General features: G+C 43.7%; 7 protein-coding genes across 18 annotated transcripts in view; 5 read left to right on the top strand and 2 right to left on the bottom strand.

The window, feature by feature from the left end:
- Positions 1-202: 202 nt before the first annotated feature.
- Pgm2a (phosphoglucomutase 2) lies at positions 203-3,062 on the bottom strand. The gene is made up of 5 exons (XM_064691768.1): positions 2,961-3,062; positions 2,323-2,491; positions 2,165-2,266; positions 1,824-2,100; positions 203-1,755 (listed from the first exon to the last, which is right to left on the bottom strand). The coding sequence occupies exons 2-5, from the start codon at positions 2,469-2,471 to the stop codon at positions 412-414; spliced, it is 1,872 nt and encodes a 623-aa protein (XP_064547838.1). The 5' UTR covers positions 2,472-2,491; positions 2,961-3,062; the 3' UTR covers positions 203-411.
- Positions 3,063-3,328: 266 nt separating this feature from the next.
- Positions 3,329-4,108, top strand: tsu (40S ribosomal protein S12 homolog tsunagi). Its single transcript, XM_064691788.1, has 2 exons — positions 3,329-3,496; positions 3,583-4,108. Exons 1-2 carry the CDS (start codon positions 3,436-3,438, stop codon positions 4,017-4,019), a joined length of 498 nt encoding a protein of 165 aa, XP_064547858.1. The 5' UTR covers positions 3,329-3,435; the 3' UTR covers positions 4,020-4,108.
- On the bottom strand, positions 4,064-6,466 carry Mys45A (SDA1 domain containing protein Mys45A). The gene is made up of 3 exons (XM_064691782.1): positions 5,919-6,466; positions 5,694-5,855; positions 4,064-5,636 (listed from the first exon to the last, which is right to left on the bottom strand). Exons 1-3 carry the CDS (start codon positions 6,390-6,392, stop codon positions 4,122-4,124), a joined length of 2,151 nt encoding a protein of 716 aa, XP_064547852.1. The 5' UTR covers positions 6,393-6,466; the 3' UTR covers positions 4,064-4,121.
- A 406-nt stretch (positions 6,467-6,872) lies between these two features.
- On the top strand, positions 6,873-8,733 carry Phax (phosphorylated adaptor for RNA export). Its single transcript, XM_064691784.1, has 5 exons — positions 6,873-6,983; positions 7,044-7,824; positions 7,885-7,976; positions 8,040-8,316; positions 8,382-8,733. The coding sequence occupies exons 1-5, from the start codon at positions 6,936-6,938 to the stop codon at positions 8,579-8,581; spliced, it is 1,398 nt and encodes a 465-aa protein (XP_064547854.1). The 5' UTR covers positions 6,873-6,935; the 3' UTR covers positions 8,582-8,733.
- A 57-nt stretch (positions 8,734-8,790) lies between these two features.
- LOC135434954 (probable cytochrome P450 6u1) lies at positions 8,791-12,100 on the top strand. 2 transcript variants are annotated; one of them, XR_010437321.1, is made up of 4 exons: positions 8,791-8,938; positions 10,141-11,383; positions 11,442-11,920; positions 11,987-12,100. XR_010437321.1 is itself a non-coding variant. In XM_064691783.1 (3 exons), the coding sequence occupies exons 2-3, from the start codon at positions 10,345-10,347 to the stop codon at positions 11,861-11,863; spliced, it is 1,461 nt and encodes a 486-aa protein (XP_064547853.1). In that variant the 5' UTR covers positions 8,791-8,938; positions 10,141-10,344; the 3' UTR covers positions 11,864-12,100. The 2 variants fall into 2 exon arrangements, 1 of the variants encoding a protein (XP_064547853.1); XM_064691783.1 differs by having other exon boundaries at positions 11,442-12,100.
- Ufsp1 (UFM1 specific peptidase 1) lies at positions 8,950-9,919 on the top strand. The gene is made up of 2 exons (XM_064691787.1): positions 8,950-9,603; positions 9,671-9,919. Exons 1-2 carry the CDS (start codon positions 9,016-9,018, stop codon positions 9,794-9,796), a joined length of 714 nt encoding a protein of 237 aa, XP_064547857.1. The 5' UTR covers positions 8,950-9,015; the 3' UTR covers positions 9,797-9,919.
- A 198-nt stretch (positions 12,101-12,298) lies between the features above and the next one.
- The window catches only part of mim (missing-in-metastasis), a 53,842-nt gene continuing 43,124 nt past the window's right edge, over positions 12,299-23,016 (top strand). For all 11 annotated transcript variants that reach the window (XM_064691772.1, XM_064691780.1, XM_064691775.1 and 8 more), the window contains exon 1: positions 12,299-13,269. The gene's annotated coding sequence lies outside the window, so the exon portion shown is untranslated. The remainder of the gene's footprint in view (positions 13,270-23,016) is intronic.

The raw sequence follows: 23,016 nt of genomic DNA, 5'->3' as shown, positions 1-23,016 counted from the left end.
TGACTGTTTAAAAAGTTTAACTGCAACAAAAAGTCCGAATATATGCTTGATTCCTGGTCTATGATATATATAGAAGATAATCATAATACTCCACATAATCATAATACCCTCTGGCAGGGTATAGAGTAGGAAATCTGATTTCAATTAGTGATAGATTGAATTGGTTTCAAATAGAGATTGATTTGATTTGTTTTTGTGCTAGTTGGAAATGTTTATTATGCATAAATATTGTGCTTATATAGGGTATTATATTTAAATATGTCTGTTAGTATTTGCGTTAGTAACGATTAAAAATATCAGTTAGTGACTAAATAAATGTCTATTTGGTTTTGTAGAGTGTGGGAGAAGTCCATACACAAGCGCGTATTGAATGTGCGGCGTCAAATTCGGGTTATAGTATATAAAGGGTATTCAGTCGGCCGACTTGCGCTGCAGCTGATTCTTTTCGGGCTCGTAGAACTCGTTGACAACCGCCTCTTCCATGTCCTTGAGCGTTTGGGTGAGCTGCTCCCAGGACTTATCGCCCGGCTTGCCGCACATTTCGGCATAGTATTTCATTTTGGGCTCCGTGCCGCTGGTGCGCAGCGTAATGACGACGCCGTTCTTGAACGTGAACGTTATCATCTGGGAGCTGGAGCTGACCGGCAATGTGGCCTTCTTGTCCGCGGCGCTGCTGTCATAGCCTGTGGTCAGATCGCGCACATGCTCGATTTCGTATTTGCCAGCGAGTATGCTCCGCGGATAGGTGTTCGCCTGGCCATTGTCGTAGGTGCGCAGCCGTTCGAAAATCTGATTGCTCTTTGCCTGATCGGAGCAGGTGACATAGGAAGAGACGCTCGTGTGGTAGCCATAGATCTCATATATTTCCGCCAATTTCTGCTGCAGTGTCACGTGCTCCTCGTGGTGCAAATAACGTGCCATTGTCGCCACATGAGCGGCAGCGCTGACGCCATCCTTGTCTGGCACATTTGTGGAGATCATAAAGCCGATGGCCTCCTCGAAGGCAAACAGCACCGTCCTGCCGGCCAGCTGCTCCTCGATGGCCTTGTTGGCCATCCACTTGAAGCCCGTCAGAGTTTCGTAGAAAATGAAACCCTCATTCGCTGCCACTGATTTCAATATCTTCGAGCTGACCGTGCTGGCGATCATCACGCACTGGGACAAATCGGCATTTGGATGGCGCATCCTATACATCTTGATTGCCCACCAGCCGAGCAAGGCGCCCAGCTCATTGCCGCTGAATAGCTTGTACTTTGCCGTGTTGGCATCAAATTCGGCAACTGCCAAACGATCGGCATCCGGATCGTTGGCCAATATGATATTACATTTCTGCTCCCTTGCCGTTTTAATGGCCAGATCCAGGGATGTCTTGCCCTCCTCTGGATTGGGCATGGGTGTCGTCGGGAATTCCGGATCGGGCTCAATCTGCTGCACAACTGGCACAACTGGCTGCAGATTAACCTGCTCGAAAGCCTTCTGCACATACGGATAGCCAATGCCATGCATGGCCGTGTAGGCGAAACTCAAATCGCACTTGCCATTCGCTTTGATGAGTCCATCCGGAATTGTCTTTAACAAAGCAGCATAATAGGCAGTCTCCACCCGCTCGTAAGGATCGCTGAGCAGCTCATTCGACCACAAAGTTGCCTCATCGACAGACCAATAATTCTCAGCTGGTTCCAGGTTCTTAAGTATGGCCTTGTGTATGCCCGAATCGTGCGGCGAAATTATTTGGGCGCCGTTCGTCCAATAAACCTGCAAGTATACATATTTATACACCTTCAAAGGACTCAAAGAACTCAAATTGAGTGCAATTTTCATACCTTGTAGCCGTTGTCTTTCTTGGGATTGTGGGATGCCGTCACCTGCACGCCCGCCAAACAGTTCAGCTCCTTGATGGCAAAGGACACAAAGGGCGTGGCCGCGTAACGATTAAATAGATAAACGCGAAAATTGTTCTTCAAGAAGACAATGGCCGATAATTCAGCAAAGCGCTTGCTATTGTGTCGCGCATCGTAGCCAAAGACAATGCCACGTTCAGACCATGACGACTTGTCGGGATACTGCTCCTTTAGATAACTACAGAGTCCTTGGGCGGTTCTGGGAAAAGAAAAGAAATGTTTGTAATCGGAGATTTTCTTCAACGAATTGTGTGAAAACTCACTGCACAACAACCAAATCGTTCATGGAATCGAAGCCCGCTCGCATTTCAGCACGTAGCCCGGCCGTGCCGAATGCAATCCGTTTGAGTAGACGCAACTTGAGTCTATTTAAAGATTGCACTTGGATTATTTGTTTATATTGAGCATATTAATTACGTACGTGTCCCAATCTTTGGCCTCGATCAATTTTAAAATTTCTTTCTTTGTTTTTGAATTTCCATCCCATTTCATCCACTTCTCTATGAGATCATCCAATTCCGCTTCGCCTGAGAGCGTCATGTTTTTAAGTTCATTTATCTCTTGGGCCATTGGCAGCTATGTTGAAAAATCTGAAAAATTTATCAAAAAAACTCTAGAAGTATTAATAATTGTTTTTATTATTAATTTTAGTTGATATATGTATATCCACTACTTATCCAATGTTCGAACCAGGATTCCCCTCACTAGTTCACTTAGACAACTCATCTATCTAGGACATGCACCATGTATTTATTCCAGCTATTTTTTTAGTACGTTACAAATCTTCTTCAGACACCAAAACCGACAGCAAGGACCTCCATTAAGCAAATCTCACGAGTTAAAAAAAAACATAATTCTTTAACCACACACACACACACACACACTCGCACACAGATATAAAAAGATGAGTAATTGCAGGCATCGTCCGATGTTTTTCTCTCTTAATTGATTGCAACAGCAGCTGTTAGCGACACACACCCCTTACTATAGTGCCAAATCAGATTGAATGTACGCACATATGCTTATACGTATTTGTTTAAGAATTGCGGCTTATCTCACCCGGTAGTTGGTTTTTTAATGAAGACCCCGCACGAAGCCTCGAACTTGTTTTGGACAACAACAAATCGCACTAATGAGACGGTGAATTGCAACCCAGCAGCTAACCAACATCGTAAAAAGCACAAATTAATCCACAAAATACCAACTGTATTTCGAATAAATACCATCTTAGCTAAAAGTCAAAGTGCAAAGGTTTATTTTAAATTTGCAAAACAAGTGTAATTATTTGCTGATTTTTAATTTTTTATTTATTTGTTTAAGCTTAAAAAAATACTTTCTTATATATTTGTATTTCCAATTATTTTTATACCAATTGAGATCTAGTTCAGTTCACTGAACCATCGTATTTAGTTCATTGAGTTTTGCCATAGAACGCCGAAGAAAAAAAAATACAACTACAACACGCGGAGAAAACAGCTTAAAATATTTAAGAAAAATATCAATAAACTAATAATTGTTACTTAAAAAAGGGAAAATGGCTGATGTGCTAGATATCGACAACGCCGAAGAGTTTGAAGTGGACGAGGATGGAGACCGTAAGTATTTGCCAAGCCGGCTAATATAATGCTGCTCTAATAACTCACACACCCACACACTCACACTTACACACACACACACATAGAGGGCATTGTGCGCTTGAAGGAAAAGGCCAAGCACCGCAAGGGACGCGGTTTCGGCAGCGACAGCAACACACGCGAGGCAATACACAGTTATGAGAGGGTGCGGAATGAGGACGACGACGAACTGGAGCCAGGGCCGCAGCGTTCGGTCGAGGGATGGATCTTGTTTGTCACGTCCATACACGAGGAGGCGCAGGAGGACGAAATTCAGGAGAAGTTTTGCGATTATGGCGAAATAAAAAACATTCACTTGAATCTGGATCGGCGCACAGGCTTCTCCAAGGGCTACGCACTGGTCGAGTATGAAACGCACAAGCAAGCGCTTGCCGCCAAGGAGGCACTCCATGGCGCCGACATAATGGGCCAAACCATTCAAGTGGACTGGTGCTTCGTGAAGGGACCGAAGCGCGTCAAGAAATCGGAAAAGCGTCGCAGATAGGAAATGGAATATATATAACTTTTACATTAGCATAAACCAACGAATACAATGGAAAATAAATTTTATTGCAGTGGCAATAGCGAAAAGTGGGTTTGCCCGCGGCTACTTCATCTTCTTCTGGTGCAGCAAATGCTTGCGCATGGCCAGCTGCTTGTCGCGGAAACTCTTCTTGACCTTGGAGCGCGCCTTGTGCCGCAGCATGCCGAAGTTTTTCGTCTTGCGCTTCTCCCGATTCGTCTTGGAGCAGTGCTCATTGACACGTCCGTCCTTCCAGCCGAAACGCTCGCGATCCTGACGACCCGCCTGCACCGTCTCCAGACGCGACTCCTTGTCGTGCTTGCGCTTCTTGTAGATCATCTCAATGCTGTTCAGCTTGACGAACTCGGCCCGATCCTGCTCCAAGGGCCGCTTGCGGGCACTTGTGACCGTCTTCTTCAGATTGGCGGCATTGATGCGCTTGAAGTCCTCGTCCGTGAAGATACGCGTCAGCGCCAATTCCTGCGCAGCTTCCTTTTGGTTAAGCATCTTTATGTTTGCCTTCTCCTTTTTGTCAGCTTTGGCCGCCTCGTCGCCCTCACTTGCAACGCCTTCATCAGACTCCTCTGCATCAACGTCCTCCTCCTTCTCGTCGTCATCATCATGATCCACTTCGTCCTCATCGTCATCACTGTCCTCCTCTTCCTCCTCCTCATCGTCACTTTGGGCTGGACCCTCGCCATCGCTGTGCGTCACGGTCACCCACTCGCCATCATTGGAGTCTGTGTCATCATCATCGCTGGCTATGTCAATGGTCTTAGAGTTCTTGAGCAGAGCTTCGGCACCGAGGACTGTGTCCTGGACATCGCGTTCGCCATAGGCGCGCACCTTGCGCTCGGCCTGCGCCTCTGTCTGACGTCCGCGATCCTTTTTGTGCAGTATCGCCGGCAGCTGTTCACGGTAGAGCGTGATTAATGAGCGCGCGGCCATCATCACAGACTTCTCCTTGTACGTCTTGTACATGGCCAGATCCTGCAGCAGATCCTCGCCCATGGCCAGCGGGCAACGCATGCAGATTTCGCGCGTGGCATTCAGGCCAATGGCCATGACATCGCTCGAATTGCGTTCCGTGATGAAATTATTCGCAATCGTCTTCAATATGGGCTCAATTATATCGCCGGGCACCAGCTCGTGGGATGCCTGCGCCGCGAACTGGAGGACGCGCGTCACCTGGCGCTGATGCGGCTGCATGAAGCGCGTAATATACGGATAAAAGCCGAAGAGGAACAGCTCGTGTATGCCAATCAGACGGGATATGACATCCAGGTGCATTAACTTGACCTCGAAGCGCTCGTTGCTCGACTGCAGCTGCTTGAACAGAGCCTCGGCCATGCCCTGCGGATTGTGGATCAGGTGTATGGCCGAGAAATTGAACGCGGGCGCGTTCTTCTTTTTCTTTTGTGCCTTGACAGCCTGTTTCTTGATCTGCTGCAGCTGTTTCTGACGCTTCTTGGTCTTCTTGTTGACACGATTCGCCATGAGCGCGCCCTTCAGGTCCACCTCGGGCTCGCTGTCCGAGTCGGTGGCGGCCTCATCCTCATCGTCGTGGCCAAGGAAGAATTTCAGCGACGTGACCAGCACCTAAAATGGAATAGTTTATGGATACATCGTAGAAAAACAGCTTTGATTGCCACAAACCTTGGTGATGGGCGAGAAGCAGCCGACGCTGGCGATGACATTAACTGACTTGGCATCGTTCCAAATGTTCTTCTTGTAGAGCTCGATCATGATGTCGACCGACATTTTTGCCGCCTTTGGATTGGCATCCTTCAGCATGGCGAACATGAAATTCTGCAGGCTCTGTAAGGGTAATTTTGATGGTATAAAGTGGAGCAAGTGAAGCAACAAGTGGCCTCCACTTACCGAATTGAGCTTCATGTCCTTGTGCTTGGCATTCATGTTCTTGATGTCGGTGACAATGTGCGTCTGCAAGAAGGTGCGCAGATTCTTGTCCTGGCAGCGCAGCAGCTGGAAAAACAGCTCCAGTATGTCCAAGGCCGGCACAAGATTCTTATTGCGTAGCAGAATTAACGCCTTGACGAAACAATTTCGCATCGCCGGATCCAGGACGGTGGCGCTGCTTCTCAGCAGATCGGTCAGGTGCTTGGGAAACTGCTGGCACACGTGCGGATAGCACTGCGCCACCTGAGCAATAAACATTATGATCTCGTCCAACGATTTGTTTTCCTCGCCCGGATTCAGGGCGAAGATCTCGAGCAGACTGAGGAAATGCTCGTATTGCGTGTGAAACTCATCGCTGTAGGATTCGGGATCACGTTTGATGAGATTTTGCAACTGTGGAAGATTATCCGGCAGTTGATTATTGGGCCGCACCATTGTAAGACGTAAATTTTACGTCTTGAAAGCACGTTCAACAATTAATAAAAGAATGCACGTGTCTTCTTCTTCTTACTGCATGAACAGTGCTGCCACCCTTTTCCATTTGAGGCGTTTCCACTTGAATAACATTGTGCAAACAGCTGATTGTATGTATCGAAAACAGTTAATAATTTAATATATAATTTGCAAATATGATAATGTCTAGTGAGAGTAATTTAAATTCAAACACTGCATCGCACATATAATTTCTTGTTTCCAACCGATATAGCTTATAAGCGCAGCTGCAGTGACAACGTTTTCCAACACAGTGGAACAGTCAGTAAGAACGATAAATAATAATTTAGACAGTGTAAAGTTGGATAAATACACGCGAATGCTCAACTCGATAGTTAAAAAAGAGAAGTTAAATACTGTGATGGGAGTGAGATTTTATTTCAAAAATGATAACATGCTCTGTTATCGGAACCAGTGAGAACAGCTCGCTTTTTGCTATCGTTTTCCAACACAGCTGCCGCAGTAGAATTAATTTTTTTCTGCAAGATGATGGACCTGCAGTCCAACGACGACATCGATTTAGAGGATGGAGAGGTAAATAAGTTCACAAAATAGCTAACTAACAGATAGTTAATAATGCGTACCGCACTCCAGTTGTCAGCCAGCGGCGACGATGAAATCTATACGCCGCTGCAGCGACCGGCACCGGCGCCCACAAACGCACCTGCTGCTGCTGCAATGGACGCCGCGGAAAACGTTGCAAGTCCGCTTGCCACATGCCATCAGATACAAAGCGCCCTGGACGATGAGTCACAGTCGAACAGCGAATCCACATCGGGTGAATCCTCCGAGGAGGGTTGCATCAAGAAGCTGCGCACCGATACGCACTCAGCAGGCAAAAAGCGTAGAAAGCAAATCAGACGCACCGTCATGGTCCGTGTGCCGCCGCCGCCGTCGGAGACCACGGACGCTGAGCCGAATCGGGCGCGTTTCAAGAAATACAACATCTGGACAGCCGCCCTGCAGGAGGAGGCGCTCAGCGAGAATATGCGCGGCTGCGACGTCACGCGCAACAGCAGCGATCGCAACGTTGAGAACTATGATTTCTCGCTGCGATACCGTCTCAATGGGGAGAACACCCTGAAGCGTCGTCTGTCCAATTCCTCGGACGAGGGCAGCTCACATCCGGCCCACAAAAGGGGACGTCAGTCCACACGCCCCGACATGGAGGGCCAGCGTGAGCGGCATCCTGTCAAAAACCGTCTTGGCCAACGTTCACGCTCGCGACGTGGACATTCGTCCACGAGCGGCTCTTCGGACAACTCGAGCGAGCCGCGGCATATACTCGATCTGAACGATACGTCCGGACGCGATCCAAGCGATGTGGCCAGGGAAATGGCCAACAAACTCTACGAGGAGAAGGACGAACTCTTAGGTGGGCAACTAGAACTGATCCTAAAGATCGTATTATAATTTAAAGAGTTATGTTTTGCAGTGCGCGTTATTCAGGTGCTTGGCATAGATGTGCCTCTCGAGCTCTACAAAGAAACCCAGCGCATCGAAGCCGATGGCGGCATGATGATCAACGTGAGTCAATCTCCAAATAAATACTAATCTAAACTAATAAATTATGTTCATCTTATGTTTTAGAATGGCAGACGTCGACGTACGCCGGGTGGCGTATTTCTATTTCTGCTCAAGCATCATGATAAAATAACGCCAGCGCAGCAAAAGTCAATTTTTAGCGAGGATCGCCAAAATGCGAACAAATCTCGTAAGCAGATCGAAACGTTGATACGCGATCGCAAGGTTGAGGAGCTGAAGAAACGTCTCAGCGAAAAGAGCACCGAAATGCCTTCATTAAATACACGCAAGGAACTCTATATGCAAGGGGACGAGTCAATTGCACAGACTCTGCCTGGCAACTGTATGTACCAAATATGCAAATAGTGAAATATTAGAAATTCATTTTAAAAGTTCCATTTTTTGCAGTATCCAATCCGCCACCTTCGCCTGTTGGCCAGGAACAGAGCAGTCCAGAGTATAAGACACACGAGATAAACATAAACGTCGTGGACAATGCCGATCTGCCCTCGACTTCGAAAGCTGCCATGGCGGCGGGCCTTAAGGAGCTGATCAGCTATGATGATGATATTCTGGATGTTAGTTGCGGCAAAATGGATCTATTTTAAACGATAAAAGAACGCAAAGCGTTAACAAGCAGTTGGCCATTTGTGTATATATTGAGTAATATATATATATATATATATGTGTGTGGCGCATAAATTTTACATCTATATAGTTAGAATCATATTTGTACATCTAAATAAATGCATAGCTATTACGGTTTTTTTTTCTAAGCATTCAATGTCGGCAGTTTAAAATTGGCGCCATAACTGACCATTGGTCATCGATGTAAATTGTATCGATACTTTCGCGAAGTGCGTAATGCGGCTATCGAAAGACGTTTAATCGTTATCGGAGCAATAAACATAGACGAGCAGATGATTTCCAAATTTCTAAATTTAATTGTTGCAACGTAGCAAAAGGTAAATATCGCAACTATAAATAAATGTATAAATATAGAAAGGGCATATATGCTAATTTGAGCGTGTAAACAACAACAATGAAAACAACCTGTGAATGTGAGTCGAGTGTTAAGCAAAACAAAACGCAGCTCGTTGATATTGTGGCCAAAACCTACGCATACGAGTTGCTCAAGGATGTGCACCTGGAACTGCCACCGCCTGACACCGGGCCAGGTGAGAGCCTTTATACGCGCGGACACTTCAAGTATTTCCACTACAACTGCGATGGCCACTCGGATGCGGGCTGGGGCTGCGGCTATCGCACTTTGCAAACGGCCATTTCTTGGATCATAAACAGGCGCAACGAAGCGGAGCGGAACGTGCCCTCGATTCGGGAGATTCAACGCATGCTGGTCAGCATTGGGGACAAGCCGTCCGGTTTTATTGGCTCACGCGACTGGATTGGCACAATGGAGGAGTTTTATGTGATTGATGCCCTGTTCGAGATACCCTGTAAATTTGTGCACGCGCAGCGATTGAACAGCGCACAGCTGTTCACCCAAATACGTGCTTATTTTGAGGACTACGGCGGTTTTATAGCCATGGGCGGGTTAAGCGACATGGCCTCCAAGGCCATTGCGGGCATACATCTCAGCCCAACGGCGGGCGTTTCGCTGTTGATTGTGGTAAGTGCATCAAATTGACCTCAGCTTGACCTCAATGAAAGCTTATATTTGCTCTTTGACCCCATAGGATCCGCACTTTTCGGGCGTGCCCAGCTCCAAGCAGCAGCTAATTGACAAGGGCTACGTGCGCTGGATGCACATAACGGAGTTCGAAAAGAGCGCGTACAATCTCTGCTTTATACTGCAAAAATAAGCTAACAAAAAGATTGTGAAGGGCAACAGAAACAGTGTTGCCAATTTAACTAGAGTGGCCAGAGCAATAAAATATGAATGTGTACAACACTACTCGAACGTTGTTTGGCAGTGTTGCTCAGAGGTCAGCCTGAGACAGTTTAAACGTTAAAAATAGTTTGCCTATATTTTTATTCCATATCCCTTTGCTTTCAAAAATGGCATACTGAAAAAAATGATATATATTCGTTAAGGCTTGAATACTTGCGCAGCTGCAAATCTAGCGGAAATACTGCTAAAATGCCAACACTAATCAAATTATTTATGCAGAGAGTATTTACAGTTATGTTTTCTCTTCTCTTTTAGCGCGCGTTATGGCCAGGAATCGAGTCTATTGATAAGCACATATTTAACAGTTATTCCATGACGATGGCGCTGATAAGCCAGCGACACTGAACGTTTACCAATTAATTAACCAAACGACCGTAAAAAAGCCTAAAAACGAACAAACAGCAAACGTAAAGCGGATCGAACAAATTGGAGCAGCTGCTGCCTCTCCCGCGCCTGGATATGCTGCAGCGTGTACTGTGGAGCGCCTTGGGCGCCGTGGCGCTCTTCTATGCCCTGGTCCGATTCAGTCTGGGCTATTGGAAGCGGCGGGGCATACTGCACGCCAAGCCCAAGTTTCTGTGGGGCAACCTCAAAGATGTGCTCGGCGGCAAGCGGCATGTGCAGCAGGTGCTGCAGTGCATCTACGAGAGCTACAAGGGACGTGCACCCTTCATTGGCTGCTATGCGCTGATCAAACCCTTTGTCCTGGTGCTGGATCTGAAGCTGGTGCCTCATATACTGGACAGCGATGCGGGCTACTTCACCAGCCGCGGACTCTATCACAATGTGCCCGCCGAGCCGTTGTCCGGCAATCTGTTGCAGCTGGACGGGCACAGTTGGCGCTGGCTGCACGCCCAATGCCGCACAGTCTTCACGCCGGGCAATCTGCAAAAGCTGCTGCCACGGCTGTTGCAAGTCAGCGACAGGCTGCAGCGCGGCTTGGGCGAGGCACAGCTGCAGCAGCTGAACGTGAGCCAATTGGTGGACAGCTACAACGTGCAGGCAATTGCCACGCTCGCTTATGGCCTGAATCCCGGCGAGCTGCCGCCGGACTTTGGCCTGATGACGCGCAGCTATTGGAGCAACTGGAGTCTGTGGCGCGCCTATTTGGCGCTGGAGTTGCCGCTGCTGGCGCGTCTGCTGCGGCACAAAAGCTACGCGCAGCTGGCCACAGATTACTTCTATAAGCTCGTGTTGGAGCAACTGCAGCAGCAGCGCCGAAGGGATCGACAGCCGCTGCAGAGCTTTCTGCAATTGTACGCCGCCACCGACGAGATTTTGACGGATGCACAAATTGCCGCACAAGCATTTGGCTTCGTACTGGCTGGGCTGGCGCCGCTGAACGCCAGCCTGGCCTTCTGCCTCTATGAGCTGGCGCTGCGGCCGGAGCTGCAGCAGCGCGTTCGAGCAGAGATTAGGGCAACGCTGCAGCAGCACGAGGGAGCACTGACAGCGGAGGGCCTGCAGCAGCTGACCTACACGAAGCAGGTCCTGAATGGTGCGTATATTGAGGATCCCCACCTGGGTCAGCTCATCATCTCGATCTCGATTTACAGAAACGCTTCGCCTGCACACGCCGTATCCGTTTCTGCTGCGTCGCGCCACCCGGGAATTCGAGCTGCCCAAGTCCGTGTTTGTCATAGCCCGTGGCAACAATGTGCTTATACCCATTGCAGCCATACACCGTGATCCGGCCATTTATCCGGAACCCGAACGCTTCGATCCGGATCGCTTCGAGGCGGCGGCAGTGCGAGCTCGGCCCGCTTCATCATTTCTGCCCTTTGGCGAGGGATTGCGTGGCTGCATTGCCAAGCAGCTGGCGCAGCAGCAGCTCCTGGTTGGCCTGGTGGCTCTGCTGCAGCACCACAGCTATGCGCCCTGCGCGGAGACCGCGATACCCATGCAATATGACAATGGCAAATTGTTGCTAATGCCCAAAACGGATATTAAACTGAGCGTGGAGCGGCTGGATAGCTAAGAGGCATGCGGGGGGCAGAGTTTCGGCTTCGCTTTATAATTATAGTTTGTTGCTTTGGTAATGTTTTATGTGTGTACAAAACGCTTTATTTGTTTTTTATATATATTTTTGTATTTGCGCTAGACTTGTGTGATAATGCTGACGTATACCTTAAATTATTAGATGTAAGCTTGTGCGGCTGACCTGCAACAGTAACAAAAGAATGAACAAATAAATACCTTAATTGTTGTCAAGTAATATTACAGAGTGTAAAAGTGTAATTAAGCTATTTATAGTTTCAAATTTACGTTACAGCAGTTGGCCGCCACTCGACGCAGTCAAGTGAAGTTGGCTGCGAACGCAAAATTGAGCTGCTAACAATCGATGTATCGCATCAAATAAGCGTCCATTTTGCGCTGTACAACACTACAATTTCTATCGGCAGCCAGAAGCAAAAACAACGCCGAGCGAGTCAGACGTGCGGCAAACGGTGCGCGCAATTTAAAGTGTTATTTGTTAAATAATTAAAAGCTATTTGATAACATAATGCACGAATATGTCGCCACTCGTGCGCGTGAATAAAACAGCGTTTGTGTAAACGAATTGGATTGATTGGGCGTTTCGGTAAATGCATTTCCCACCAGCTCGGCTATTGTTTTTTTTTTCTATTTCTACGCGAAGTGTGCGTCCAATTGAATTAAATAACGAAAATGCAAAGCGTAACTGACAGGAGCAGCATTGAAATCGAAACGGCGGCAGGCTAAATTGAAAGTAAAGTTCGCAAAAAAAAAAAAACTGTTAAACGGCGGCGGCAACGGCACTTAACTGTTGTTTGCTCAGAAAATCAGAAAACAGTGCAAAAATAGAAAAAGAGGAAAGGAAGAATATAGTAAAAAAAAAAAACGCCGAAAAGTGTGTACATATTTAAATTGTTAGTGAATAATTTTATGCAACACACATGCACACGTCTGCCTGTGTGTGTGTGCTTGTCTGTGATTGTTTTTGTGTGCGTTTGTGTACAACAAGAATAACAACAAAAACTGTGCAAGGATCAACGACAACGACAACGCCGCCGTCGCAGTCGCCGTCAGGGTAGTTTGTTTGAACAAAGCCCAAAGCCCAACGAGGAGACGGGTGGAGAGAGACGCGTGCTCTCTTCTCTTTTGTGCGCTTTTGCCGCCTGGAATGTGCTGCAGCCCAACAAACAAAAACAACTGCAAGAGCAATTGCAGGAACAACAACGACAGCGGGCGACCGTAACGAGCACACACTCGCTGTTACACACACACACACACACACACTCAAACTGGGTGCCGGCTGAAAGGGGAGGAAACGCTGTTTAATTGTTTGCAGGATTCTTTTGATGCGCCCGCTGCTTCTGCTGCAGCTGGAAGTTGACTGCATTTGGGCAAATAGATTCAAGAACCGTGAGTATCCTTCAAATGTGCTGCTTCTTACACTTGCCTTTGTTCTTGCCGCGCTTCTTACCCTCCTTCATTCATCCTCCCTCTCACGCCCCATCTCACGTTCAAGTGTGCTAATTATGAAAATGTAATTAGTTTAAGTGTTGTACAATAACACAAAAGCTGACAGACAACAGCTTCCAGCTTCACACAAGCACAGATTCCAAGGTCTTCCAGTGCCAATTCCAGTCAGCGCAAGCCATGAAAACTCCTTTCATTGCCAGCCAACAACAACAACAGCAACAACAGCAACATTAACAGAAACAACAAGAACAGTAATTTTGTGCTCCCTTTTTGAAGTTGTCGCGCTATTTGCGCAAGTGCAGGCACTCGCCGCCACTAGATGTGCGCGCGTGCCGTGACACGAATTAATCGTGCGTGCACGCACAAGTATATGATGCTGATACAAATTTGCTTTTTATCAAATTTACAAAATTATTATAGGTGAATGTTAAATTTTTAATAGCCAAAAAATACCAAATGCAGTTTTGTGTTAAAAAAGCTGCCTTTTAGATATGTCTTTTGTTGCCTCGCACACTTTGGCTCTTGCTCATCTCTAATGCTGCCCTTCCTCTCCTTTCCCTCTCACCTATTGCTGTTTGTTGTGTTTGTTTTGCACCGTTTTTAGCTCAAACATTTTGCATTATGTGTGGGCTACTTATTAACTTTTTTTGTTGTTTCTTTCTTTTTCTTTTTTTTATCGCTGGGGAGCAATAATAATAATGCTGGGGGGAATAATCATCACGCGTTGGCGGGCCCCCACAGCATCCGGAGGGGTTCATTGACTTTGTTTAGCTATTATATTCGTATCCAAATCCAATCAGTTTTTCTATGCCTCCATTTTTTTTTTTGGGTATATTTTTTGTTTTGGTTGTTCACCTTTTTTGGGGGTTCAGGAATTATATGAAATATGGGGTTGGTTTATTTTGTTGTTGTTAAATCTTAATTCTCTAACTGGTTTTCACGATGTCTCCATTTTGCAGTGGAAATCGCTGCGTGTGTCGTAATCAGAGCAGGAACCGGAGCAGCACGTTGCCACCGGTCGACGCAAATGTCTAACTGTCTAACTGTAAATGTTGTTTAATTAGAATTTCAGTTTGTTATGATTACAGTTGTTGTTGCGGCGTTGCCTTATCGCGCGTTTATTTGAAATTTCGTGACGCCTTTGTGGGCGTCCCGTCTGTCAATGCAGTTGCCTTTTGCATACCTTTCAAACGACTTTGATACGAGCTGCGACTGATAAGAGAGCTCATACAGAGAACTCTCATTAACACACTCTCTCCGTCCGTCTGTGCTGCCATAGATTTTACTATGAAAAACTTTTTTGTTTAACAAGATATCTTAACCCAGCTCGGCATTTATTAGTTTTACTATGCTCCTCATATATATGCAAAATTCTATCAACATCGGACCAATTTGTCATATAGCTGTCATTGGAACGATCGGTCCAAAAGTAGATTGTACTATGAAAAACTTTTTTGTTTATCAAGATATCTTAACCAAACTCGGCATTTATTAGTTTTACTATGCTCTTCATATATATGCAAAATTCTATCAACATCGGACCATTATATCATATAGCTGCCATAGGAACCATCGGTCGAAAAGTAGATTGTACTATGAAAAACTTTTTTGTTTATCAAGATATCTTAACCAAACTCGGCATTTATTAGTTTTACTATGCTCCTCATATATACGCAAAATTCTATCAACATCGGACCTTTATATCATATAGCTGCCATAGGAACGATCGGTCGAAAAGTAGATTGCACTATGAAAAACTTTTTTGTTTATCAAGATATCTTAACCAAACTCGGCATTTATTAGTTTTACTATGCTTCTCATATATATGCAAAATCCTATCAACATCGGACTATTATGTCATTTAGCTGCCATTGGAACGATCGGTCCAAAAGTAGATTGTACTATGAAAAACTTTTTTGTTAATCAAGATATCTTAACCCAGCTCGGCATTTATTAGTTTTACTAGGCTCCTCATATATATGCAAAATTCTATCAACATCGGACCATTATATCATATAGCTGCCATAGGAACGATCGATCGAAAATTAAGTTGTTGTATGGAAAACTTTTTTATTTTTTAAGATATCTTGACCAAACTCGGCATTTATGGATTTCTACCTACATTTATGCAAAATCTTATCTACATCGGACCACTATATCATATATCTGCCATAGAAACGAACGGTCGAAAATGAGGAAGATATCTTAACCATACTCAACATTAACTAGTTTCCCTGCGCTTCTTATATACGGGCAAAGCATTATGAACGTTATGAAAAGTAATTAATCATCGCCCTTCCTTTTTAATTTTTTGGCTTATATATTTTTTTTCCGCTCACACGCGTTTTTACTGTACTCACTTTGTTGTGTTCGTTCTAAAGGAGATTTATTTAAACAAATGTTATAGACAAATGAGAAAAGCGGAATGTTTGCAATTGTAGAATAGTTTGCTTATTTGTTTATTTCAAGAAATTCTATCATAAACTTGCACTATTTCGTATCTCCTCTCCCAGTTTCATGTTCCGTTAGAATGTTATACCTTCTAGAGTTTTTTAATCATCTGATATGCTTGGAATTTCTTGTGCTAGGGTATATGCTTACATGTGTGTGTGTGTGTGTGCGTGTGTGTGTGTATCTGCACTTGGCACATTTTCTTTGTGCTTATCTGATGCCTCTTGGCTGCAACTAGCAAATGTGTAACCTAATCCCAAAAAAAAAAAACCATTCAACTGCTGCTGCACCTGTGCAGAGAGAGAAAGACAGAGGGAGCAGGGGAGAGGGGGGGGGGGGCTGTTGAGATACCAACAGCTGGCGGCAACGAAATAACTTGGTTTTCGGTTCCTTTTAGCTGGTTTTGGCTGGCTTTGGCTGGCTTTTCACGTAGCATGTTTATGGCCAGCGCCTGCGGCTGTATCAACAAGCAAACAAAACTGCATCAAAATATACGAGTACATAAAAAAAAGGAACATATTTGCGCTCTCTCTCTCTCTATCGCTGGATAAACTTGCGTTGTTCTTCTGTACAGCCAAACAATTGCAGCAACAGCAACAACAACAACAACAACTTTGTTAACTTGTGTGCAACTTTTTGGTGTTTACTTTGCTCAGTCGCCTGCCTTTTGCTTTGAGCCATGTAATTTTTAATTATGCTTTTGGGCAATAGAAGACAGAAGACGGCGTCGTCTACCTATAAAACAAGAAAGAGCACACTTTGATACGCATGGCCGGCGTTTAAATACCCTAACAGAAGAAGTCTGCTAAATAAATGACTTGAGTTTTTTAAAGAATTGTTTTTATTGAGATTGTCCTAATATGATATATTGATAGGAAATTGTTTGTATGTTAAGAGCAAATTTATGTTTATTTTGTCGATTTCGGCTAACTATATAATATATATATAGTGTTTCAATCCAACTCATAAAGATAGCTCAAAAGACGTAGAAACTGGTTTGCAGAAGGACAAAAAGATAGACAGACAGATGGACTTGTCTGCATGTCACTTGATCCAGAATATATATACTTTATAGGTTCGTATAATTCTTCTTCCATGCGTTACATATTGTGTGCCAAAATGCTAATGCCCTTTGCTAGGGTATATAATATCTACATATAATGGTCGATAGTCTGGCCGAGCCTGTTTGGTGTTTGCATACGCCAACGCATCGTTGTTTGTTGTTGTTGTTGTTGTTTTAGTTGTTGTTGGCAAACAGCTGGGGCAACTACTGGGAACGTTTCCAAGAGGCAGACACACACACACACACACACTCTTGAAAGTTATAAACTGGCCTCTTTGAGCCAAAAGTGACTGCATGAATGAATGCATTTGTTTTGCATCTTGAACCCGCCACTTTTTTTTTTCTTCTTGTTGTTGTTTGTGTTGTTGTCTGACACCCACTCGGCCAAACATTTTCGATTTCGATTTCATTTTGTTTGCCTGGGTGTTGATTTGAGTGCATGAATGAATATCCATGAATATACACACACACACACATTAAAGGAGAGGCGTAAGCCATATATCTTTCTTAAATATATATATATATAAATATATATATAGTGTGTCTGCCCACGCAGCGGCAGCTGCTGCTGTTTTTTGGGCTCTTTTGTTAGCTTTGCTAATCGCCTGGCCCCACACACACTTTTGGGCTAATCAACAGCTCAGAGCTCATTAAAAAAAAGTTTCCATCTTTGTTGTCGCACGCCCGATAAAATGTCAAAAGTTGAGAGCGCGTACTCTAATGGATTTTCAGCGAGTTCTAACCAGGTAAAAAATGTCGGTGTTCAATCGAAAATTAACTGCTCTAAGATAAACTTTGATTCTACATCTTGCAACTGAGCTAAAGTGCAGATAAACTTCTTATGATAAATGAAGAGTAAGCATTCAAATTGAAGGAGAATGAGGTTTATGGATAAAGCGATTTAAAATTATAAATACCTATTTAATTAAATTGTAATATTGACCTTATTTTCAAACCAGATTTTAAGGCAAGTCAATATTTTTTGCTGTGTAGTCTTTATTTTTGTGTGTTTCAAAAGTAATCAAAGCGCACAAAGTGCTGGCTTGAACGCTTGGATTAATTATATATTTAATGCCAGCGAATTAGTTAAGCTTGCCACAAGTCTTCCCCCCCTTGCCTGTGCTTCTCTTGGCCACAAGCCGCATGAGAGCCATTAAGCGATTTGCACTGCCAAGATTTTCAGCTAACGAGCGCAGACAAAACGCAAACAGAACAGTGAAAATTGACATGTGTTGTCTACAAAGTTGCCATGGATATATACACACATACATACATATATATATATATGTATTTCCATGTGTAGAGGAAAAGAAATCTTGGCGGCTTAGAAAAGCGCCGGAGCGAGCCGGCAAAACGGCGACTGAAAATAACAAACTTGAACCACAAAAAAACAAAAAAAACAAAACAAAAGAGAATACGAAATAACAACATGTGCCGGCTAACGGTACTTTTGTTTATCATTAACGAGTGTTGACTGTGGCGCAGACTTTGTTGTGATAAAGGGCGGGCCTGTGGCCAGGCGAAAACCCAAAGCCAAAGTTCGCTTTAATATTGCCAAAAACCAAAAAAAAACTGACTTCAATTAGTGTTTGTTTAAAACATGACGGATATTCTAATGAAGAATGCTTCGCTTTAGCGCTAATGTTTCTTTGTTCTTCAAAGTGGAAAACTAAATGGCAACAAACTGAGATTACACGTTTCTTTAATGAATATTGACCCCGTTAAAAATTATCTTTATGGGGCAACTACTTGTAAATGAGCAGCAGAAATGATGATAATGTTGATTCCAGTGGGTAATTGGGCAAAAAAGTTGAGCACTAGAAGAGCTAAAGGTTGCAAATTTGGAATCTATGTATGTTCGATAAATATCGATAAACATCGATAAAACACACATTTAAATTACGAAGAGCTAGATATACTTCCATTATAAATCCCAACCCACAGAAATATAATCTTATTTCTGTTAGATCAGCCAATCATGTTGTGTATCGATAACTTATCGATAAAAGTTTATTAAGTCATCAAAAGTAATGCCCATTTTCCGTTTAATTTATGCTTTTACATTTTTTCACTGTAAGTAAAACGAGCTAGAGCAAAAGGAGTTTAATTTTCTTTTTATAAGATCAGCAAATCATGTTATAAACTAAGTTTATCGATTATGTGTATCGATAACTTATCGACAACAGTTTTTTAATTAATTTGCTTTCAATTTTGTGCCTTTGCTTTGTTTCACTGAAAATAATAAGAGCTAGAGAAAACTACGCATATAAAAACCAAGCAACAGGATTATAATTTTCTTTCTATTAGATCACCGAGCTATGCTATAAACAAGCTAAACAACTATGTGTATCGATAACTTATCGATCACAGTTTATTAATTCATTAAAAGTTATTTTCATTTGCTCTTAATTTATGTTTTTGCTCTGTTTCAACTGGAAACTGATTTGAACAAATATATTTTTCTTGGTTTTTTTATTTCTTCTATTCAGTACTTTTTTACGTTAATAGTTTCCAAGTATGCGCCTCAACAGTCTATAAATAAGATTTATTTTGTTTTTACTATATGCACACATACATATTTATATCTGTTTGTGTACACACATTTTGCCGCTTGTGGTTTTGGCCATGTTTTCAATGTGTAATCATATAATTTTATGCCCGATTAAACAGCTGAACAGCTCTAATGTGCCGAAAGTTTATTTCCAGAGAGGGAGAGAGAGAGAGAGAGTGGGAGAGACACACACACATTTTGGACACGTTGTTTACATAGATTGTGGGCGTTGTTGTTGCCATTGCGAAATGTTGTGTTGTGTTCTACTTTTGAGCTGTTGCGTTTGCTCGTTATGCTTGGCCATCCTCTTTTTTCCTTCTTCTGATAGCTTGCGATCGATAATCGATTGCAACAACGATTTGCGCCGAAAATCGAAGTCGTGTTGACATCTGTCTTGATTAGATAACGAATCAATCGCTTATCAACTCACATGCCCAGAGATATGGCAAAAAAAAAGAATGTGTGTAGAGCAACTAAAACTGGTTCAATTCAATTGGCTGTGAATGGTTTTTCTGAGCTGCGAAAAATTTGAAATTGTGCTCACATCAATTTCGCAGCATTGCCCAACACTATCAATGGCATTTGATGCGTGTGTGTGTGTGTGTGCGTGTGTGTGCGTGCCATTTCGTTTATCCAATTGCTAAATGTTATTTATAGAAATTTGGGTTAATGACGTCGCAACAGAGCAGAGCTGAGGCAAAACACACACAGAGATGTTGCCGCCGCCGCGCTTTCAGAAAATGCAGCGCATAGATGCACAGATACATAGATGCGCGCATAAAGATACATAGATACATTCGTGGGCATGTGCTTCAGCTTTTGATTTTGATTTCATATAAAAGAGACTTTAGATTATCATCAACAAGAGCATCAACAGCATGATGAGTTCTTTTCGCTTTTAAAATGCATTTTCTAAAATGAAAACACACTCGATGTCAGCGCTTTCCACAACAACAACAACAACAACAAACCTTGACAACCTACGCCCCCCTCTTGGCCCTGTGCAACCCACGGTTCACAGAGGGGGAGGGGTGAGGGCGGGGGGTGGAGACTGCCTCATTGTTGACCACAGCTGTTGTTGTTGTTGTTGTTGCTTTACGGTGAAAGTGTAAAGTCATGATGCGCGCCGTTCAATTTGCCATCCGTATATCGTTTACCTTGTGGCTGCAGCGACACATTCACATCCACATTCACAATGGCCCAGCCTTTCCACCTCCCACTCCCCCCTTTAACCTCCGCCCCTTTTGGCTGGATAAGCCCATAAATCAGCTGCAGCTAAAGCACTGAGAAGTATTGTCGCAATGGGCTGTAAACATGTTTGTTTAACCGAATGCCTCAGTGCTACGGAGGGTTTCTGTGCTGTGCTGTGCTGTGTTGTTAAACATAAGCATATTTCAAGATATTTATACTCCCAGCCGGATGGGCCATGTGATGGGGCTGTCTCCGAGCATAACACTAGATTAGAATGTCAAATGTGTGCGTTGAATATGCATAGCTGAAGAAGAAACGATAAATTGATTTGAAATCATTTATAAAAGATGAAATGAGTGCAACAGCAAAAAGAAAACAGACGCTGTTAAAAGTATGCTGTTAAAGTGACGCTGTTAAAGTAATGCTGTTAGAATAATGCTGTTAACAACATGCTGTAACGCTCTTAATGTTATTTGATTGTTGATAGTTGATGATTACAGAAGTAACTGTTGAAGTGACGCTGTAAAATGCAAACTAATAAAGTGACGCTTTTAAAATTACGCTTTTAAAGTAATGCTCTGAAGATAACGCTGTTAAAACGATGCTGTTAAAAAGACGCTGTTAACAGTATGATGTTAAAGTGATGCTGTTAAAACTATGCTACTTAGGTAACGCCTTTAATGTGACTTGGCAGTTGATAATTGATGTCAAATAATTAAGATTGCATAAAATGATTACAAAAGTAACTGTTAACTGGTAACTGTGGTGTTAAAGTTATGCTGTTAAGGTACCGCTGCCGTAAACTTATGCTGTTAAAGTGACGCTGTTAATGTTACTTGGTAGTTGATAATTGATGTTAACAAAAGTAACCGTTAAAGGGACGCTGTTAAATGTACGCTGTTAAATTGACACTGTTAAAAGTATGGTGTTAAAGTAATGCTGTTAAGGTACCGCTGTTAAAATTATGCTGTAAACTTATGCTGTTAAAGTGACGCTGTTAATGTTACTAGGTAGTTGATAATTGATGTTAACAAAAGTAACCGTTAAAGGGACGCTGTTAAATGCACGCTGTTAAAGTGACACTTGTTAATGTCATTTCAAGACTTATCCCTCGCTTATTATATAAATAGCTAGGCATATGCCCTGCCAGCAGTATCTTTGCTTAAGATTTAACCACACTTATCAGATGCCTTTGCCCCCTTTTTTTTTAAGTCTGCGCAAGTGTTGCTCTGGCACGATGTCGATAACATTTCAACTCGCCACGCATTCACGCATAATTACAGGCAGCATATGAAAGACACACACAAGCACAGCACAGCTAAGCTGTGCGTGTGCGCACATCTTGGGGGCGCAATTAGGAATAGTCTCTATGGGCAGCAGCCCCTTGATAGAGGCTCTCGGGGTGGATGGGCTCTGCAGGCGAACTCTGTCATGTCACTTCCTGTAATAGAAACCAAATTGAATGTGCCGCATGCAACTAAACGTGTACACAAATCTATTTGCCGTATCAGGCACAGCCCTTGGATCGCAGCAACAACAACGACAGCTTCCGCCGCAACAGATGCAAATCTCGGGGCGCCAATGGAAACCGCATTGGGACGTTGACTTCTCAGAGCAGACAGCAGCCGCAGTCGCAGCCGCAGTCGCAGCAGCAGATCAAACGTAAATAGGGCGGAAAATTATGCGTAGATAGTTGAAATGAAATCGCATTCACAATAGCAATAAATACAAGCAAGAGCGCACGACTAGCCTGATACCCTGCACGCAGCAACGAAATGTTGAGCTTGGAAATGGCTATACAAAATTTGGATTATATATGTTAACTATGCGAAAACAAATGCCTAAAAACCTCGATTCGAATTGGACATTTATCGATATTTACAAAATGGCGGCAGCTATCGATAAATTGAAATTAAATTGTTATCAAATTTTCTCAAGTTTATCCAAGCTTGGTAATAGATACCTTGCCTCCATCTGCCTGTTATTCGATACCTTTGCCTGTTACATACATTTTCACAACTACAGTATACCCTTCTTGTGCAGGGTATCTCAATAATAGCAGGCAACTTGACATTTGTGCTTTGATGCGGGTTTCGCATTGAACTCGACGAACGACTCGTTGCCCCCCTTTATCCCATTGTGTTGTTTTGTCGGCTCGTCTTTGGCTTTGGCCTAAACGGTTTCCCGCTTGCAAAATTGTCGTTTTCCTGTTTGGGAGCTTATTTTTTTTTTTTAATGCACGATTTGGTAATTTGCTGGCTACTGGCCAAGAATCTGGGCCTGAAACAGATCACATCACGTTTGCTCAGCCTGACCTCGCTCTCTCTTCCTCTCTCTCTCGCTATCTCTTCCTCTCTCTCTTTTCCTCTCTCCCTCGTTCTCTTTCGCTCTTCAGACCGGTCTACCTTGCAATTATCCAACTTGTGTTGTT

This window comes from Drosophila montana, unplaced genomic scaffold (assembly GCF_035044405.1).
Source record: "Drosophila montana isolate Dmon_TW-CO22-7 unplaced genomic scaffold, ASM3504440v1 contig_3468_1, whole genome shotgun sequence".
NCBI classification, from domain to species: Eukaryota; Metazoa; Arthropoda; class Insecta; order Diptera; family Drosophilidae; genus Drosophila; species Drosophila montana.
This window is presented reverse-complemented; position numbering and strand designations above follow the sequence as displayed.